Genomic DNA, 21,849 nt, shown 5'->3' on the forward strand with positions numbered 1-21,849 from the left:
GCTTCCTGTTTGCTTAATTTATCATCATTTAGTTTATCTTCAGCACAGAAACCATTTATACATGCAGGAATTTTTTATTTCAAGATTCTCTTCTGATTTCGGTGTTACCTCATACATTTCTGCAAGAAATTATCTCAGCAGCTGTACTTTCTTTAGAAACACAAATATACCTTATTAATGCTACTTATCAAGGCAAAGTATTTAAAAATACTTGCTAAACATTTGTTTATTTACATAAAAGATTTCAGAGTTTTGCACAGCTAGATTTAGGGCATATAACAAACACTGTGAGTGTGTGAAAGAAATATAAGTGATTCCAGCAGATGGCATGGTCAGAAGCAAGAAAAAGCACAAATCCAAATTCAGAAGCCCGAATAGCTATAATTATAACACATTTACAGTAGAATGGAGAAGGTCATTTACATTATGTTAAGAAATATAGGGGCAGATCCTTATCTTATGTAAGTGTGTTACACAAAATGGGGATTTGGCACATGGGTTACTATCAGACAATATACCACACACAGTTTTTATTTCGATTCCAGCAGAAAAACAATATTGACAAATTTCTTTCTCTCTTTGCTTCCTACTTTATTCAATAGAAGAGGTAACAATAGCATCTGCTGCACTTGGCTGGAGCCTGGGATGAGGAAATTGTGGATGATGAGCCTCCCAGGCATATGGCCACAAAAAGCTCCCACTACAGCCATGGCACAGCCAGGCTGGAGCTCCAGCGGAGCGGCAGATACATAAGACCGCAGTCCGAACCAGGGCAGGGCTGCCAAGCCAGCATGTAAAGTCATTTTTAGTGGCCTGAGTGGTTTTCACCATCATGGCTCCAGGCATTACTGCAAAGCAAGAGGAGTTTATCTCTAACATTCTCTCCCTCTCCCTGTGGCATCCCTCTACCATTTCTGCTGCGCTGGTCTTACTGACCACCTGGGTGCCAGGCAGATCCAGGCTGCTGCCCAGCTACCCCTCAACCCTTCTTTCAATCAGTCATGGTCTTAAAGATCTGTGACACTTAATTGGCTCTAATGCATCAAAATTACCTATTCTGACCATCTTAGTTTCAAACATAATGGGTCCCTGCTGTTATATAGGTGTTTTTTGGCTATTTTCCTAATTCAGCTAGAAAATGTTAAGGGACTCCTTAGTCAAATTAACTGGACCAAAATTAAAAGGACTATAATGCAGTGGGAAATATACTGGAAGAGTCAGAAGACTTGAGTCCAGAAAGAGTCTATGGGAAAACTGTCAACCTCCTTGGGCCTCATTTTATTTTCTTATCTCTGAAATTAAAGAGATGGAGTGGAAAAGGGAAGGGGAGGTGGGGAGGTAGAGAGGAAGAAGGCAAGAGAGAGAGAAGAGAGAGAGAAGGAAAGGGGAAGGGGGAGTTATTTGGGAAGCTTGAGATGTCCCTTCCAGGTCTATGATTCACTGTGAATGAATCATATTCCTGGAATTTTTGATTTTAAAAAAGAAGCCTATGAACTCTAATATTTCCTAAATTACAGAAAGATGTAAAGAAATTATTTTTGAAACGGGATGAAATGGGATTAAAGAATATAAATTTCTCCTACCACAGATGTTGATATTTCAGAAAAAGAATCAGGTAGCAGTTACAAAACAAATTGCATAGACTTTCCCTCTACTTTTTTTTTAAACCTATTTCATGTATCAACAACAACAATAACAACAAACCCTCTGTATTTTAGTGTGTGCCTGGGGATTTTACTTCTTAGGAGAAACATTTACTGTGAACTTAGCCAGGCTGGCAGGAATGGAGAGAAGAGCTCCATGTGTCCAGTAAATAAGGTTCATTGACATAGAACTCAGTGCCAGGATAAATGAAGTCACACATCATTTGTCGCTTCTCCCATCACGAAGTGGAGTCTGTTTCATTACCTCCTGAATCCGGGCTGGCCCCTGCCTTGCTTTGAGCAAAAGAGTGTGGTGAAAGTGATGATGTGTGACTTCCAAGGTTTGGCCTCAAAAGGCCTCAGAAGCTTCTCCTTTGATTCCCCAGAACTCTGAGACCACCAGACCAGGATGCAAGATCATGGGGAGGGGGACAAGCTAGCTTTCCCAGGCCTTCCAGCTGGCTGCAAAGGACAGCTCAGGAGAGGCCAGCAGAAGACCACTTCCTGGCCCCAAGTCAACCCACAGAACTGTGAGAAATAACAGATTGTGGTGGTTTTAAGCCAGTAAGTTTGGGTTGGTATTTATAAGAGGTGGTTGACTGATAGCTACACCCTCCATCTCAGGGAGGTCACCAATTCCTAAGTCACACAGCTATACCAGAAACAGAAATATGGTCATAACTTTTTTTTTTAAGATCCAATGCTCAAAACCAACCCAATCTGAGACCAATGAACAAAACCAGATAAATGGAAAAGAAATACTTTCTCAAAAAGATCACAATTCTCAAAATCCTTTCTTTTCAGGTGTTAAAAGGAATTTGAGCAAGTAGATGTTTAGCTTTTATTATCAGAATGGAAGAACTACAGGGGGTGCCTGAGTGGCTCAGCCATTAAGCATCTGCCTTCGGCTCAGGTCATGATCTCAGGGTCCTGGGATTGAGCCCCTCATCGGGCTCCCTGCTCCACGGGAAGCCTGCTTCTCCCTCTCCCACTCCCCCTACTTGTGTTCCCTCTCTCACTGTCTCTCTCTCTCTGTCAAATAAATAAATAAAATCTTAAAAAAAGAAAAAAAAGAATGGAAGAGCTACAGTTAACACTGCCCCATCTCATATAGTCCATTTAGATATATCAATGAAAGTCTTAACCACTGTCCCTCTCTTGGTGGATTGAAAGGTGGAGAAGGATTTTTTTTGGGGGGTGGGGGAGGTGGGAAAAGTATGGAGGGAGGTGGGATGGGGAAAGAGAGAAAAAGAAAGAGACAGCTCAAGCTCTTTGGAAGAAGGACTACAAAAAATAAATAAATGAAAGTGTTTAATTATTTCACAAGAAACTTATCTTCAATAAAATCTTTGATTTAAAAATAGAATGTGCTGTCACAGAAATATATACCCCCCCAAAAGTCAAAGAGCAAGGGATTTTTAGGACCTTTATGTTTGGGCAGGGGGTCTTGCATTATGACTCATTTGTCTTCCATCCATCTAATCTTTTATCTTTGGTTTCCACTAGAGACTGAAAAAGGGGACAGCCACTAAGTCATATGCCACTTAAAGACATTCCTAGGGCTTAATGTTTTGAACTTCCAGAATGCTAGACGTCCATACCAAGCATGAATATGAAGCAATGTGACTAATACACTAGCAAAAAAACCCAGCACTTGTCAGCCCCAAAGACCATGGCCCTTAGAAGTAGCCACCTTGGGAGGTTGAAGATTTATTACTGCTGCATTAATTTGCTGCAAAAGTACTTTTTGGAACTCCTTTTTGGCAGTAGAGTTAAGAGCCTGTCACCTGTTCTTTTGAATTCCCTAATGGTGGCATATATTCATCCTTGAAGTTGGATTATTTATTTACTTTTTTAAGTGCCAAGAGATATGTAGAGCCAAGTCGTGGGTTTGTATGGTTTGGGTGGCCAAGGTAGAGGGTATTGTTGGCTGATTTTTCAAATAATGAGCCTAGCTCATTGTATGCTCTAAAAAGGGATTATTAAGGGAAGTCTCATAAAGAAGTCTTCAAATGTTTAAAATGAGGATGCCATTCAAAGAAGTGTTTTCAAGCTTTAAAGCTTTGAGGTGGGCTATCATTTGGATGCATACATTCTGCACAATCAAAGATCAGTTTAGCTGCCATATAGCAATGGTTCAGCCAGGGGTGAATTTGCTCCCAAGGGGACATTTGGCAATGTCTGAGGGCATTTTTGATTGTCACAATCCTTGGGGCATTCTACTGGCATCTGGTGGGCAGAGGCCAAGGATGCGGAGAAGCATCCTTCAATGCACAGGGCAGTCTCCCACAACAAAAATTATATGACCCAAATATCAATGGTGTTGAGGTTGAAAAGCTTGTCTTATAGTAACAATCTATTTTAACAAGATTTTTAAAGTGCAATGAAATAATTACTACATGTAGTATTATGTGTTTTTAAAGTGTTAAATTTTAAAGCGTTAAATAGTTAACCACTCACCTAGGTTAATATATGTATATACACACACCCATACATTTTCTACTCTTCTAAGTTACAAATTACATACAAAATCCACATTTCAGAAAAATGTGATAATGTGATAATGTTCTTTGCTGTTTGATAGTAAGAGAACCAATTTAAATAAGCACAAATTTTATGTAGGGTAAAACAATGACAACAAAAACATCTATTAGTACGAACATTTATTGACTTCTTTCTATGTGGCAGGTACCTGCCTAATTGTCACTTTACACATATCATCTTATTTAATCTTTATACACAATACTGTGAAGGACATACTACTATTATCCCCACCTTACTGATCAGGAAATTGAAGCTTAGAAAGGTTAAATAAATTGCAGTGAACAGTGCAGCTGGGATTTGAGCTCTAATAAGCTGATTTCAAGTGATTTTTAATACTAACCACCATTTAATGCTGTCCCCAAAGGGGATTTTTGGACCTGCTAAAAGCCATCTCTGTTGTGGGCAGGGGACAGTTCTGCTCTCATTTGTATAACATAAATTGGGCAAAATAGAAAACAGCAGTATGGTGTAGACAGAGAGGAGAGGACCTTGAATCATAAAACATGGGTTCTCAGCCAGACTTTCTACTTACTAGTTGGGTATATGGTCTTCAGCAAGTCATTTAACTTCTCAGAGTCTCAATTTCCTTATCTGTAGTGTGGAGATGGTAATAGTATGCCCCTACTATTTTTGTTGTAAAGACTAAATAAAATAGATGATGGAAAGGTGCTCTGTCAATGGCCACTTCCCTACACAAAAGTAACTTGATTGCTATTCTTGGTCATGGGATGGAAATGGAGAGGTGACAGTTTCCCAGGTGCCCTTGCAGGGATTCTCAGGACCTACCCCTGATATCTGACACTGGCATTAGTTGTTTCTTACAACACTGGCCTCACCTCTCCTCTAGGAAAATTTCCATTTCATCAGGTAGCTGGAATTCTCCCCCTAGTACCCCAAACACCTTCTGTGCGAGTTTTATATTTTATACCTACTGGAGCCATTATGAAATTCCTTTTAATATTTTCTTTGGGTTCAATTACTCTTAAATTATTTCACTGCATGTAAGGCATTTTTCTCTTATAGGAATGTGTCATCAAACTATTGAAGATCTGGCCTCCTGATTTATATCACCATATTGTTTCATAAATTAAGAATTTGCTCTGTATGCCCAATTATTAGTATATGAGAACAGAACCTACACAATAGCTTCAATGTGGTATAATTACTTCTCCTCACCTTAAAATATTTCCATAAATAAGGACACAATTTGTATATTCCACTCATTTTCTTATCGAGAGATGTTGGTATTTTTAACCATCCAGTCTTTCAACTACAGAAGGCTAGGTTCTCTTATTAATTTATATATGAAAATGAATCTCAGACTTAAGGAAAATATGGGTCTATGGTTTGCACTTGTCAGCATCTCAAAACTATCACATACTTTGGCAATACATGTGGTCTTTGATCTAAAGAGATATTTGAATGGAACATTGGGGAAAATAAAGGATGGAATTTACAATGAATGGTTAAAGTGCATTAAACAATTTTCCATAGCACTCTGAGCTCCTTTGGATCACAAAGTTTTTTATTTTTATGATCATATGCAACATTTTCCAAAATGTTTTACCTTGTTTCCAAAACCTTTTTACCTTGAAAAGTCTATTTTTGTCAATATTAGTTTGATATTAGAAGTAAATGATTATGTTGTAAATATGATCTAAGTAGTTCCTTGGTTGTGCTTTCACCTATAAAGTCAAAAAATATTAACAAAGTTGGATCTTATGAATCTTTCTAACCCCAAATTATCATTTGATTTTTATCAGACCACCCTTAGTGGTCCATTGATACTTCCAAAACATTATTAATCTACATCTAGCCCTCAGTTCCTATTCCTTAGGATATTATTTTTTAAGATTTTATTTCTTTTTTTGTGTGTGGGGATGAGAGAGAGAGGGCGCAAGTTGGGGGGGGGCAGAGGGAGAGGGAAAAGCAGACTCCCCGCTCAGCAGGGAGCCCGATGCGGGGCTCAATCCCAGGACCCCAGATCATGACCTGAGCTGAAGGCAGACACTTAACTGATTGAGCCACCCAGGGGCCCTTATTCTTTCTGGTTTTAAAGACTGGTTTGATTCTACTATGTACATGACTTTAATTATCCTTAAGGTCTATTTTACTCTTCTTGGAATCTTCTCATTTAGAAGATAGATTTAGGGGGTCTTGATCTATCTCTTCCTTCATATTTATTCACAAATAAATTTCTCCTATAAAGATAATGTATTCCCTTTATCCTAAAAGGGGTTAACCTTGACTCAGAGTTAGTACCATGGGTAAAGGGTTTATAATTGACACATTGAAATTATGGATTCACCCCAATTTATTCATTCTTAACAAAAAGTGAATTCAAATCCGTTGTCATATTGCTTTGGCATGAGTAAAATATAAACCACAAATTCTTCTATAGAACAACATAAAGAATGGGGCTCAATATGGAGAAAAGGGAAAAAAGACTTCTTTGTTTTCTAAGAGGAAGAGTGAAACAATATGGGGAAATGTAACATATGACCTCTATGAAAATCAAAGCTTAATAAATAGCTTGAAAGTTCTGTCCCTTAGTTTCTTTCAAAATCAAAATTTAGAAGTAAGGAGAAAAATATTGCATGTCTCTACTCATGTACTGCATAGATATATGTGAAGAGGTCATGGCAAATAACCATATGACAACCATTCAGTTACCAAATATATATTAAGGAGGTAAGTGTAAGGAACTAAGGTAGTCTCTGCAACAAGAAAAGTCAGAACTAGATACGATGATGAGTAAACAGGTCAAGGACTTTGAAATGGGCCAAATTTACAACCTCCCTGTGCTTAATGCTCCTCACAAATAAAACATACTGTTTTGTGGCTTAAACGAGTGATCTCTTAAGTGCTGAGTGATACTGGAAAACGGTGATGGCTCAGTAATGGGTAGCCACTGTGACTATTCTAAAATGATTAAGGGGTAGAAAAGACTCACATACTAACAATTACCTTTGCTACAGAATGAGTGAAATAAAGGCTAGAATATGGCCATGTGATGTGGGAGCAGAAAGAAAGGAGTGGCTCATTTTGACCGGGTCAGCAGGATAGGCTTAAAAAGTGCAGTGTCTTCCAAGTGGTGGCCAAAGATGGAGATGAGGACCAGCAAGTGATCTCGGGGCTGGAAAACTCACTTGGTCGATGGGCCGGGCAGCCTAGGGCACACGGCGGCCATCACGTTGGCACGAGCTCAGGCTCACTTGGTCGATGGGGCTCACTTGGTCTATGGGCTCGGGCAGCCTAGGGCACACGGCGGCCATCACTTTGGCAGGAGCTCAGGCTCACTTGGTCAATGGGCATGGGCAGCCTAGGGCACACGGCCGCCATCACTTGGCATGAGCTCAGGCTCACTTGGTTGATGGGCATGGGCAGCCTAGGGCACACGGCCGCCATCACTTGGCACGAGCTCGGGCTCACTTGGTCGATGGTCACGGGCAGCCTAGGGCACACGGCGGCCATCACTAGTGTACGAGCTCAGGCGAGGAAGTTGGTCTTCCTCGGGCTCTGTTTCTTCTTGTGTAAAATGGGAAAATAAGGTTCCTACCCCTGAAGATGATTCATATATAAAAAACATTACCATATGTAAAACACTTCGAATAGGGCCTGTCCAGTTGAGAAGAAAGAGTATTTGCTGTCAGTGAAGGGTACAGGATGTTTAACTATTATTATGGCTAAAAAAACAGGGAGCTATGTCTATCTTTAATCATGGAATGGAGAGCATGTGGAAAAGGACATAAAAGAGTTGTAGAAAAGGGGACTCAGAAATAGGTATAAGAAAGATAAACGAGGAAAAAAAAAGGTAAAGGCAATTTAAAACAATTAAATTCTCATAAGAAATACCACAATATAAAGAGAGAAAAATACAGTCTCATGTTAAACAAAGAAACAAAAAAAAAAAAACAGTCCAGCCCTGAAATGATCTTACTGTTTCTATAAAAACTTCTAAAACACCACATGGAATTCAATTAACTTCAGAAAGCAATTATTGAGCACCTACTATGATGTAAGAGCTTGGACACAAATGTACATAATCCATCGGCCATGCCCTCTGGGATTTCAAGGCATATGTGATCTGTACACATTTAATATTCTGAGTGTGAACCTATTTTATGAGAGCTCAAAGAATACAGTGTTTAATTCTTTCTGCAGGAAGAGGAATGGGAAATGAGCTTAAAAGAATTTTCCAGAACTTCAACTCAGATGTTTACAATATGAAGCAATCCCTATAAATGGATGAGTTGAGCTGTGTGTAAAACAATAGGGATAGGGAAGGTTTGGAAAACTGGATACTGCATTCCAGCTTAAAGGCATTCAAGTTCAAATTAAAAAAAAAAATATAGCACGGATGTAAACAAAACCATCTGAGGTCAGTTTGCAACCTTTGCAATACACATGGAAGTGCTACTTGAGGTGGATTAGGAAACAGGATTGAACATCAGCAGGTGGAGAAGGGAACATGTGAAATTCTAGAGTGTATAAATATCATTTACCAAGAGCCAGAGATGAAAGTATTTGGAATGTGTAGTTAGCAGTGGGTGGCTAAGAGAGTGAACAATGAGGCATGAGGGAGACATCAGCCTAGATTATAAAGGGCCAGGAACACAATGCTAAGTTCAAACTTCATCTTGATGGCATCAAGAACCACCTCATTAATTTCCATAATGGTATCCTCTTAAGGATATATCCTTAACAGTATCCTCTTAAGAGTTCAATGGTTTCTCAGGTCTTCAAGAACACGGATTTGTCATTATAAATGATTCTAGCTCATAGGAAATGAGAAAATGTTCTCTGTCACTGGGGAAAATTTGACGGAATTACCATGATGGAAAACATCTAAATTTTTAAAAAATCTATTACATTAAATACTGCATATTTAGAAACATCTGTTTATTCATAAGATACATGGCTCAGTCACATAGATTATATCCAAGTTAATGTTGATTATTTTCTCGAGTGTAAATATAAATATATATATATATATACAGCTTTTAAAACTTACTCAATAATTAATATACTAATAATTATTTGACACGGTTCTAAGGGCTTTATCATGTCATATTATTTCACTCCATCTTCATGAAACTCTTACTGCTGTGGAGAGATCACCCCACTTACAAGTAAAGAAACACAGGATAGCAGATAGGAGGTAACTTGCCCAAAGGCACACAGCCCATAAGCAAACAATCCAGCATTTCACCCAGGCAGTCTCTCCCCAGCGTGTGCGCTCTTAATGTGGAGTTGATATGCTCTGTATGAACTGGTTGATAGCTAAAGCTGGCCTTTCTTCCTAGGACTGTAGAACCATTCTTCTAGAAATATGGTAGACCCTAGTCTTGTCTGTGATTACCACTAGGCTATCCTCCTAGCTCTTTCTTACTACTGACTGTTAGAATTTCTCTTATTCTCTTAGTATCTCTTTTTAGTCCTGGCACATTTATCACCAGACAGAACTACTGGAGGAACATGAATCTTCTCTTTTTCTGCCTCCTCCCCGCTCTGTTTGTTCTACTACCAGACTTCATTTAAAACTTCCTTCATGCTCACAGGATCTGTTTGGCAGAAGGCTTGGGTTTGACTTCGTCACTACTTCTTCATAACAGAGGAAGAAAAAGTCAAATCTATCATAGGAGAATTCACAACATGAAACACAGTATTTACTAAATTCCAGAGTATTTGTGTGATTATTTACAACAGGATCACGATGACCGTCATTGATAACTCTCTGTGTCTTGTCTATTGTGGCTTTCTGCAAAGCTTCTTCCTGCTTAGAGATGATTTCTAAACTAGCATTTCTTGGGTTCCACACAAGCAGTTGTTGTCTGCAGTGACTTTCCTCTGCCACTCCATCAGAAAAATTGTGCTCTGAGGTTTTAACATACACTGTATCCATGTCAATGATTCATGCTGATTAGCATGGTAACAGTGTGGACATGGCCAGGATTTCTCACAGACACATGAGATAACCTATGGGTGAACACAGATAATTTCTCAGAGCTCAGTTTATCCTGCATCTTTCCCTCATTGTTTCAAAGTCACTAATAAATTTCTTCTACCGATATACCTACTTTTCTGTTTAATACAAAGCTTCTCCAGAGCCTCAGGCACAGCATTTCCAAATGTCAACAGCTATTAGCTCTGCACATTCATCTTTGTTTCCTTATTTCTCTGAAGTTGTCTGTATCTCTCAGAGGTGAGTCCAGGTGGCTTAACATAACATCGGGGGGTGGGGGTATAGGAGTGTATGTATTTTCTCAAAATAATGCACATAGCTATCTATCTCATCTCTCCTTCTTGCCTGCAAACTTTTCTGGACCCAACTAAGTATCTAGCATAAAGCCTTACACCTTGCTTAAGATCAACAGAGGATAAATTGTGTTTTTAAATGATCAATCAGTCAATCAATCACTCCATCAAGTATCCCAGGTCCTCCACTTTAATTTACAGGAATGGGAAGCATATTTTGAGACAGGGAACATGCTGTATTTCAAACTGTAATGCAAATACAATGTTTGGTGAAAACGTCCAAGTTAGGTTTACTTCATTTTTATCCGTATTTATATATATCTCAATGTGTGTGTGTGCGTGTGTGTGTGCGCTTGTGTATATATCACTGTATGTGTGTTTCTGTGTGAACTGCATTTTTGCCTTTAGGAATATGACAGCAACCTTTCTTCAGTGAGCCCAAACTTCCTGTTTCCCTATCCTGCAGCCAAAATTCATGTGAAAACATTTCATGTGGGATCTTCATAATCAAGTGGAGCTGGTGCCAAGCAGGGGTGGGGACATGTCACCAAGCACAGTGACTCTTTGACATATGCAAAGAAGGATATATGACAGAGTATATCGACTGGTCAAACTAGTGCCTGCTGAAACCAACAGGCAGGAGAACCAGAAATCTGCTGTCAAGATGCAAAAGCATTGGCTCAAATTAAGAAAAATAATTTCTAGTGTTTCAGAACCATGCAAAACACTGTAACATAGTGTCAGTTCCAGAGAAGCAAGTACTAGATTATAAAACATGAGCCAGACTACGTCTGGCTTCCTAGCTCTCAGTACTTGAACCAAACCCTGTAGCTTCTCTTCTGCTCTCTTCTCTTGATCCGACATACCTTTAAGAACATCAAACAGAGAAAAGCATGGGAGAGTGTTTTGGAATTTGTAAAATACTCTATAAATATAATGTGGTGTTATTAGTTTTTGTTGGGGAAAAATTGCTGGGAAAGAGAAATAAAACATCTCCTTGTTCAAAACCTGCTAGGCTGCTGTTTAACAATTACCACTGTAGCATGGGTTAGTCAGGTGAATTTTATTGCTTTTATTCTGATCTATCTGTTGTCCCCATCTTTTTGTAAAAACAGAGTCATTTCTAGGATCCACTGTATTATGCTCAAGTATAATATGGGATATGAAAGAGTTATACTATTAAGTGATGATAGAAGTGGTTTATGATAGATGCTTTCTTTTTTTCATATATACTTACCCACTGCAATTTTACTTGTCTGTGCAAAAAACCATATTCTCTCATATTTGAAGTACCCGGTTTACAAAGAACTATTATGGATTATATGAATTATACGTTTGTATAGTAATATATAGGATCTGATTAGGTATCTTTAGTAATATGTTAGTAATGATACTTGAGAGGAACTAAGGAACTGGTAAGAAATCAGTTAAATATTGAAAATGTATAAACACATTTATAGTAGAATCTGAGTGGTGATATAAAGAATGTTACTCAGAATTAAGTAAAAAATAATCATAAATTATACATTTCAAAAGAAATACAGGCTTATTACCTCCTAGTACATAAAATAAATTCTTCCAAAATATAGGTCTTTATATTAAATTTTTAAAACTCAGATTAGTATATTTTCTATATGTGACTTGATAATACTAATATGTAGAAGGTATCTAGAAGCTATTATATTTAGGGGCGCCTGGGTATCTCAGTCAGTTAAGCATTTGCCTTTGGCTCAGGTCATGATCCCAGCGTCCTGGGATCGAGCCCCGTATCGGGCTCCCTGCTCAGTGGGAGCCTGCTTCTCCCTCTCCCTGCCGCTCCCCCTGCTTGTACTCTCTCTCTGTCAAATAAATAATTAAAATCTTTTAAAAAAAGCTTTTATATTTATAGTATTTTTTTTTAAATGTCTGGTGGTTGTTTTTTTTTTTTTTTAGATTTTTATTTATTTATTTATTTGAGAGAGAGAATGCGAGAGAGAGAGAGAGAGAGAGAGCACAGGAGGGGGGGAGTGTCAGAGGGAGAAGCAGACTCCCTGCTAAGCAGGGAACCCGACGTGGGACTTGATCCTGGGACTCCAGGATCATGACCTGAGCCGAAGGCAGTCGTTTAACCAATGTTCGGCAATTTCCTTTCCTATATATAGTAAAAAGGTTGTATCAGCCCAAGCCATGAGAACTTGTCAAGCAATTCATCTATCCATCCATCTATCTATTATCTATCTATCTATCCATCTATCTCTATTTCTAAAGAATATTCCTCACACAGATGAAACTTGAACCAAATCACAAGATTGATTCTTAACTCTTTTCTGTTTCATCTATTTATTGCCATGTGCACACTTAATTTTGTGTTTATATATTTATTTATTTTTGCTCCAAAGAGAAAATAGCATGAACCATAGTTGCTTATCGCCTCCAGAGAAGCATATTCATCTATATCAAATCCTTTCTATGAATGTTAGTACAGACCTCATTTGACTAAAATCCACCTGTATTATTTATAAAGAGATCTATTATCCCAGAGAATCAAGAAGTTGGAAGGAGAATATCCAATGAGGAACAATTTAGCTTTCTGTTTCCTCTTGGACATTCTGACTATGAGAAAAACAAATGCTCTCAGTGGTTCTTACCTGCAGTGCACAACCATGGGACCTGCATCAGGAGGGTTACAGGTTTTGACTCTCCGTAAGAAAGCTAGAAAAGGTGTAGGGTGCTCTGGAACGCCGTGATCAGGCCAGGCTGTGAACTGGAATTGTCTTACTTCTCTCTTCTCGCTTGACCCATTCTGTGAAGCAGGAAGACTGGGTAAGATTCTGTGTTCTTAGCCTCAGATTGTAGTGATGAGTAGTAACATGGAAGAGGTAACATGGAAATATGCTATCTTAATTCCTTCCCCTACCCTATGACCTTTGGGAAGATGCACTCTTTGGAGCTATCAACACCAAGCTATTTGTAAATGACAACTATCTGCTCAGGAAGATAAACATTCTTAGGTGAGAAGCATTATATTTTTTAGGTGTAACTATCAGGAGTGCACCTGTTGTATTTTGCAGAAAGAACTAGCTCTTCTTCATCTATTCTTCATTTGTGGAAACTTCCATTCAGAGTGAGAGTTCCGTATTTACTTATAAATTGCTGGACAAGGAGAAAAATTGCTGAGTGATAATGGAAGAATTATTTCATTCTTCACCGTTGCCAGTGGAATCAAGATTTAAGCAAAGTCTTAAGATACTTGATTTCTCAAAAGACGCTTTCTTTAAATAATGGAAAGGGGAAAGGGAGGGGGGAAAAATAAAAGGCAAACCTTGTAAAGTGCAAATGTCCGCACACAGTACGTGGCCAGTTCCACCGTATCGAGCAGCGTCACTTGCACCAGCCCGTGGGTTTCTGTGCCTCTACTGGGCCAGTACTGGTCACACTTCACCTAGAAGAAACAAGTGACACATTCAGGGCAGATGCTCATCAGTTTCTCTATTAGCCTCACTCGGAGTTGCTGTTGAAGGAAAACAGCTTTTTTGCATTTCATTTTATGTTGATCTTTTTCTGGCATGTATTCTTGTTATCCCATATATGTAAATTACTGCTCTAATGCCAATATAAACCACATTTTTCAAACTGGTAGGAATACTAAGCAGTAACAGATTCAATTTTCCTGGAGAAAAATAAATTGCAGATTGTTGCTGAGTAAAATAAGGAAAGAGGTATTTGAAACTTTAGAGTATTTGAAAAGAAAACGCAAATTTGAAAGAAGGCACGTTCTGCATGGAGCACTGGGTGTTATACGCAAACAGTGAATCATGGAACACTACATCAAAAACTAATGATGCAATGTATGGTGATTAACAAAATAAAAATAAATAAAAAAAGAAAACACAAGTTTGTTCTGGGATATATGTCATGAATCGCATCAGGAGGATTATGCTCAGCCATTTAAATGATGTGGTGAGACAGTTAGTGTTCACCCATCAAGGTTTAAAAGGCATAAACTAGTTCATCTTGAACTATCACAATTTCCAAATACACTTGTTTAAAAAAAACTAGACATAATTTGTGAATCTATCAAGGTATAATAAACAACATAGCATTGTAAAAAGTACAAGATAAATGGTATTTGCATCCAAAACAAATTAAATCAGTAATGTGTAGTGGAAAAAGAGCTGTGTGTTCTTTAAAACCGGTCTCATACACTAGTGCAAAGTTAAAATAATTTAAAATTCATTCATTTCAGATGAATAATCTACAATTTCTATGTGGAGTTGAACAAAAGCACATAAAAAGTATTCAAGTCAATTAGTTTAACATGCAACAGAAAAATAATTCCAAGTCTGGAATACATTTCAAATTTCCTAGGTACTGTGGGTATTAAAAAGGATAATAAAAAATGACAAACACAACACTATATTTTCTAGTAAGGTCATAGATAAGAATATATTTACCCTTTCTATCTCAGATTAAAAGAAAAGATGGGAATAATTCTTAACTGAAATGCATTTCTCTAGGTAAAGAAATCTAGTACCATTCTATATGAGGAATCACACCGTGTAGTTGAAAAAAGAAGATTCGAAAGCCATAATCTCTGGATTTAAACAAAAGCAATGAGGCATTATTATCATAGACACTAGAATTTTTTGGTCCAGTGAATAGAATTGCTAGATAATTATTTGCTTTTATGTTGAATATAAATATTAGTAGCATTCTGTGAATAATATTGTAATTTTCTCTTTCACAGATGTAGCACCTGCTCTTCAAAGGACTCAGGCTCTTTCTATCTAGATCATGGGCCTTCTGAAAAGGCAGAGGTTTTATTCTCTATCTAATTTCCTAGACAACAAAAAGGAGAAAACCACTTTAATGTACAGTTATACAGTAAAGTGGAGGTTGAATTTACACGGTTTGACTCTCATGCCTTTATTTCAATGGTGAAACCACATAAACACCTATTTTATAAAAAACAAACAAGAGTGGTTCAAGAAAGATGGGCAATTTGTGTCTTAATTGGATTTTTAAACATACTTACATGTTTTCTAGATGCATAACAGGTTCTTCTATGTTTATATTTCTATGATATGATCTACTTAAAGAACAGTAACACAAGGGGAAGATAATTCTCTAAGGAGAATATTGATATAGCATGACCCTGACTGAGTACCTCTTATGTTCTCTAACCATCCATTAAAACCTAAGTTGTATGTGGGTGGAATTAGCAGAGGATACCACCTGAACACAGCCAACACGACTTAAGTAGCCATGATTCAGATTGAAAGAAAATCACAAAAATTATGCCAAAGGCTCTGATTTAAACCATAAAATAGATGTCAAGTTGATGTCTCGCTGCAAAGGACAAAAGTAACTTTGGAGACCTCTTACTGCAACATTTGAGAGGATGACAGCAATGTGTTGAGTTAAAAAATGAAGAGAGAAACTCAACTCATTATTTAACAGTTTCAGCTGGATGGCAACCCTTTCAAATAAAGATCAACAGATCAAATCCCATAAGGACAAATATTGCTATGACAGACACAAAAGCAGCAGGTTAATGCAATGAAATGATCTATAAGGTCAGTACGATGCACTGAACCAAATTCAATGCAATTATATTTCAAAGCTGGAAATTGATTATCATCAGACCTTTTGGTGAGATAAGACAAAGGAAATGAAGAAAAGGACCATAAGCCAGCTTTTATGTGACCTCTGGAAAAGTTGTTTCATTATTTAGTGACTTTCCATCAACAACTCCACTCCAAGACATAGCAAAAACTGAAGTTACTGAAGTAAGAGAATAATTATTCTCATACTTCAAGTATTAAGTTTAAAACTACAACTATTATTGACTTATATTCTGACTCCTTTAGGAAAAAAGAATACTGGAAAACATTACTTTAAGGAGTGAATGTTGTGAACATTTTTAGCTAAAAGAAGAAGAAAAGAAAGCTTTTGTACTCAGTTGAAATAACATACTTGAATCTTACTCTTTATGAAAAAAATAAAAAACAAAAACCACCAAAAAAAACCAACTCAGACAAAAACCCTGCTCTAAAACGTTTCAAACTCAACAGCAAAAAACTGGAAGCAATTTTTTCAAGCAAATATATTTAAACATTGTTGTTTTCTCTCAAGGAATATTTCACAAAGGGAGTTTATGAAAAAATAAGTATTTTAATGTATGTACACATGCACATATACGGTCTCAGCAGCAGGATTAGAAGCTTTCCACAGGCTTCTCGGAACAGCTATAGAAATCCACTCTTCCCTTCATTAGTAAGTACCTGTGCACACTCTTCTCTCTCTCATTCTCTGAGTAGCCCGCACGCTTTCATCTGCTTTCTAAGGGCTACATTTAAGGGCTCAGATTTACTGCCATTCTTCTAAGTCCTTCATTTTTAGCCATATACTAAACAAACAATTTCTGATTTCAACATTAGAAAGCAACTGGGAAGTATAGTGAGTGAGAACAAGGGCACAGGAGAACAGTTAGAAATTTTTTTTTTTCTAATTATCCAATGCAAATGAACTTGCTTCATTTGAAGGAAAACAGCTTTTTTGCATTTCATTTTATGTTGATCTTTTTCTGGCATGTATTCTTGTTATCCCATATATGTAAATTACTGCATAAAAATGTTTTTACTTGGACAATAGCCCCTCCCTCCACCTTTTCTTCTTTTCCCCTGGGAGAAAATCTCAGAAGATATTTCTAGAGAGAGTTACCACTTTTAGGCTTTGTGCACAGAGACCAGTGTAGGAGGCTCCCCTCTGAGCATCTAAGAACTAGAAGGCAGCAGCTCCTGAACACAAATACTGATGCTTGCCTTTTCCTCTTTGATTCTGAAGTGACTGACTACATCTTCAGGACTGATGCATAGAAGGTTGGGCAGTCTAACTGGATGGCTGGGAAACTGCTTCTCTATTTTTAGGACCAAAATCCAGCAGCCTCATCTGTTAAATGGGTACAATTATCTCCAGCATGACAGGGCTATCATAAGGCTCAAAAACCATGCACCTGAATCTCTAAACCCAATAGGCATTCAATAGGCAACAGCTATTATTAAATCTCAGACTATGTTCCCAATTTTTTATGATTGTTGTTCTAAAAAACATAATCATTTTAAGTGTGAACAAAAGAAACATGTTATTAATCCCCATGGATATGTATTTAGGAGTTGCTAAGTCTTAGAAACTGTGAGGACACCAAAGTGAAATGAGATGCAGTCCTGCCCCGAATCCATCAGCTTTACTGACTAGATACAGAGGTATGCTTTCATCTGCTGGTTCTTCAAATACATAATTGTGAGATTTCCAAATAACTCCCTTACTCTACCTGGGTCCTAGTCAGATGTGAGAAGAGAATGTTTTAGTGTCCGAGGGGGTAAAGGAGAGAACCAGAACATGATACCCAGGCTGTGGTTTAGAAACCCTACCCAGTAACTCAATTTGAGGCCTAACCTAAATAAGACAGTTCAGATTTCTGGCCAAATTTGGGGGAGATACTTATTTTTATTATTACAAAGTGACTACCCTTATATGGTAGCTTAATTTCTTCATAATTATGGAAAAAACAAGCTGACCATCACTAAATGTATGCTATGGAATTAATTTATATCCCTTCTTTCATGGCAACCTATTAAAAGCAAATTGATGGAATGATAAAACTTGTCATTGGAAATATCATGTAGGATTTATCCAGTAGGTCTGCTGACTGTGCTTCGGAGAAATGCTTTCTTTCTAGTTCTAGATTTACTTCCAAATGGCTTATCTTGGAAGTGCCTGGCATATCGCAGATATTCAACAACTGGAAGCCAACTTTATAATCAACTATACTGTGGTCTGCATTGACTTATTTTTAAATTGCCCAAAACTTCCTGAAAGCAAAACCTTCTCATTTCAATTTAACAAAGACTCATTGAGCATCACAGCAGCATGGTGAAGCATCAGAATTCCAAAGTATGGGGCGTCTGGGTGGCTCCGTCGGTTAGTGGCTGCCTTTGGCTCAGGTCATAATCCCAGGGTCCTGGGATTGAGCCCTGCGTCAGGCTCCCTGCTCAGCGGGGAGCCTGCTTCTCCCTCTCCTCCCCACTTGCTCGTGATCTCTGTTGCAATCTCTGTCTCTCTCTCTCAAATAAATAAATAAAATCTTAAGAAAAAAAAAAAAAGAATTCTAAATCTAATAAACCAATACCTTCAAAGGGTCCCAGCATCACTGATGCAAAATGCACTTGCTATATGGTACTTTGAAAAGCTTGCCTAGGGCCAGATAATTTATCCAAAGAAGGACTTAGAATAAACAATAAATGATAGATGGGAAAGCATACCTGTTGCTGAAAGTAACTGGAAATTAGTATCTACTACGTTTGGTCAGAAGAACCTTTTATAAGGAGTGAATAGAAAGTATGCTAACATTAGATAATACTAGTCAAAGTTGGTATTGGGACTACGGGAATGTTAATATACACTCATCAATGCACATTTAATAAGGGAGAACATAATAAAAGGAAGTTTCAGAAAATTATTAGAATATATTTTAGTGGATGGATAAATTATATGCTGAACTGTTTGTTTCTATAGGTTGGCAGTTTTAAAGATTTTATTTATTTATTTGACAGAGAGAGACACAGCGAGAGAGGGAACACAAGCAGGGGGAGTGGGAGAGAGAGAGAAGCAGGCTTCCCGCGGAGCAGGGAGCCCGATGCGGGGCTCGATCCCAGGACCCTGGGATCATGACCTGAGCCGAAGGCAGACGCTTAACGACTGAGCCACCCAGGCGCCCCTATAGGTTGGCAGTTTCAAAGACCAGCTTGATTATTCAAAAATAAGTATGGAGATCATCTCAATGATTCTATTGTCTTTCAGCGATAATGTCATTCTTTTCACTCAACTAACATTTGGCCACATCTATTTTCGAATGGCAGAAGGGTAGTCTGGTTTGTGTATTTCCCCTCTTCATTTTCTCTTTGTTGACCACTACATAGTGGAGATCAAGTACAATGGAATACCTGAAATGAGAGCAATATTAAAGCATTTGACTCCCAATGCAGTAATAGCTTTTCATAAATAAAACCAGAAAGTTGAAAAACATTATTCTCTAAATAAACAAAATTATTCATTATAAAACTGCTTATCACCTCATTGAACCATTTGAACACTTCAAAAAATTGGTATTTCCTTTTGTTTGATGTGTGCTATAGACTAAAATTTTGTGTCCCCCTCCACCAAATTTATAAGTGGAAATTTAATCCCCAGTGTGATGGTATGAGGAGCTGGCCTTTGGGAGTTGATTAGGTCTAGGGTGCAGTCCTCCTGAATAGGCTTCATGCCTTACAACAAACTCCAGAGAGCTCTCTCCCTCCTTCTACCATGTGGGGATACAAAAGGAAGAACCAGGAAGTGGATCCTCAGGATACCAAATCTGTCGGCTTCTTGATCTTACACTTCCCAGTTTCCAGAATTGTGAGAAGTAGATTTCTGTTGTTCATAAGCCACCCAGGCTATGGCAACAGACTAGGATAATGTGCCCACCAGAAGTTCATATAGGGACATACACTACACTTTTCTAATGACATCCCCCATTAAATTGATAGTCGTTACATCTCAAGTTTCTGGCACTTTGTTGTAACCCGAGAAAGCTCCATGAAGTACCTCTTTGTCCTGGCAAGGCGGCACTTGAATGTCAGCTCTTTCCACATAGCTGTGGTCCTTGGATTTCGCACCTTGGCCCCAATCACAGCTGGCAGCGGCTGGGTGCCCTACATAGCCCTGTGGGCACCTCGGTGTCTGCCTGGATTTGCTCAGTGGTTGCCTGTGGCCCAGCAACACTCCTGTGTTGCTGTTACTGAGCAGTATATTAGATGACTTAAAGTTTCAATGAGAAGATAGTTTCTGTACACCGGTAGTTCAATACATTTTAGCACTTTAACAACTAGTACGGTTATACTGGTGCATACAAACTGAGCCTCAGCTTTGCCTGAAACAGAGACTGATCCACACTTCGTAAATTTTAGAAGTGACCTCACCAGCCTGGGAGTGCTACAAACATGAATGTGGACAACGAGAGGGGCTTTGCACAAAGTTGCCAAGAGCAAAACTGCATCTCTTCCTCCCAGCCCAGCTCTTTCCTAGGCCAGGATGCCTCTCATTCACTTTCATAGGAATGTTTGTTTGGGGCCAGAATTGGTAGGCTGCCCTTCTAAATTGAGGAGATGAGGGTGGGGGAAAGAAGGTAGAAAATCTGAGAAACTAGCAAACAGTAAGAAATTGGTGGGATTCTTTCTCTTTTATCTGACATTGTGTCTGTTGACAAGAGAAAACCAAGAGTGTGGAACTTGCTAGATAAGGACCCAAACATCTTTTAGGTTGCCAATATGAGCATCATTCTTTTTGTTGCCAGTGTCCTATTTACATTAAGTATCCACCACTTTTCAAAAACAATCCCATACATCATGCAGACTCCAAAGACAATGTTTGTGCTGCCGTTTCTACAGTTGCTTAAGGAAAAAGCAGTTTCTGTTGCCCTAGATAGGCAGTACTTTAGGCTGCAGTTTGAGAAATTAAATGTTTAAGGCCTTCGGCGCTTCCAGTTCTATTTGGAAAAGGACACAGACCTGGCATTTGGAAAGCATTTGCTCTCCACTAAACTTACCGAACCTTGACAAACCAGAGAGGCCAAGAATTAGTCTGCCGCTGGCCAAGGCTGGGCCTTCCAAAACCGATAATGACAATGAAAACAATAACATTGCCATTTATAATCTTCAACAGGATTCTGCCAACTTCTAACCCAAAAGGACCTCACAATATGAAAAGAATCTCAAGATGTGTTTTACAGGAAAACAAGAAAACATTTGATCAGAATATCTTTGCCTAGAATTGTCCTCTTGGCCATAGAACCAGATGTGAACGTGTCTCACCTTCCCTCTGTACTGGGGGAAATATACTAAGGAGACGTTCATGGACAGGGGAGGACATCGGAGGTGGAGGGAGTGATCATTAGGTCAGAAGTGCTCCACCCATCAAATGTCAAGTCTCTGTATTCTTATTCCCTAAATTATTAATACAATGTTGTTAACACCAGCCCAGTCCCTTAGGCCTTGACAGCATCTATCCTCCATTCATCAGCACAAACAACAAAATTCAGTGGAACAGGGAATTCCCCCTGCTATGACCTAAGGTAAACTAAAGTCATGATGTACAAAACATTTGACCTGCTCTAGCAATGGATACCATCAACTGAGTTGCATAATTTTCTGTTTGGGAACAGAAAATGGGATTTAGGTGGTCTGGAAACCAAGTGTAGAATTCCTCACTTCTAACCCTATGCTTATACCCCGCCAGTCAATGTGGCCCACACTGAATGGCAGTTCAAATCATGTCCCTTTTGTTGAGGGTCAAAATTTCACTCCTTATCCTCAACACTTATAGC

The 21,849-nt window shown here is 38.4% G+C and overlaps 1 protein-coding gene across 1 annotated transcript in view; it reads right to left on the reverse strand.

Annotated features, from left to right (window-relative positions):
- The window catches only part of PTPRD (protein tyrosine phosphatase receptor type D), a 325,556-nt gene that overhangs the window by 38,871 nt on the left and 264,836 nt on the right, over nucleotides 1–21,849 (reverse strand). Inside the window, exons 29-30 of the mRNA XM_044920761.1 lie at nucleotides 13,747–13,866; nucleotides 13,073–13,227 (exon numbers count right to left, since the gene is read on the reverse strand). Coding sequence (XP_044776696.1) covers nucleotides 13,073–13,227; nucleotides 13,747–13,866 — 275 coding nt within the window. The remainder of the gene's footprint in view (nucleotides 1–13,072; nucleotides 13,228–13,746; nucleotides 13,867–21,849) is intronic.

This window comes from Neomonachus schauinslandi, chromosome 13, assembly GCF_002201575.2.
Source record: "Neomonachus schauinslandi chromosome 13, ASM220157v2, whole genome shotgun sequence".
Classification (NCBI taxonomy): domain Eukaryota; kingdom Metazoa; phylum Chordata; class Mammalia; order Carnivora; family Phocidae; genus Neomonachus; species Neomonachus schauinslandi.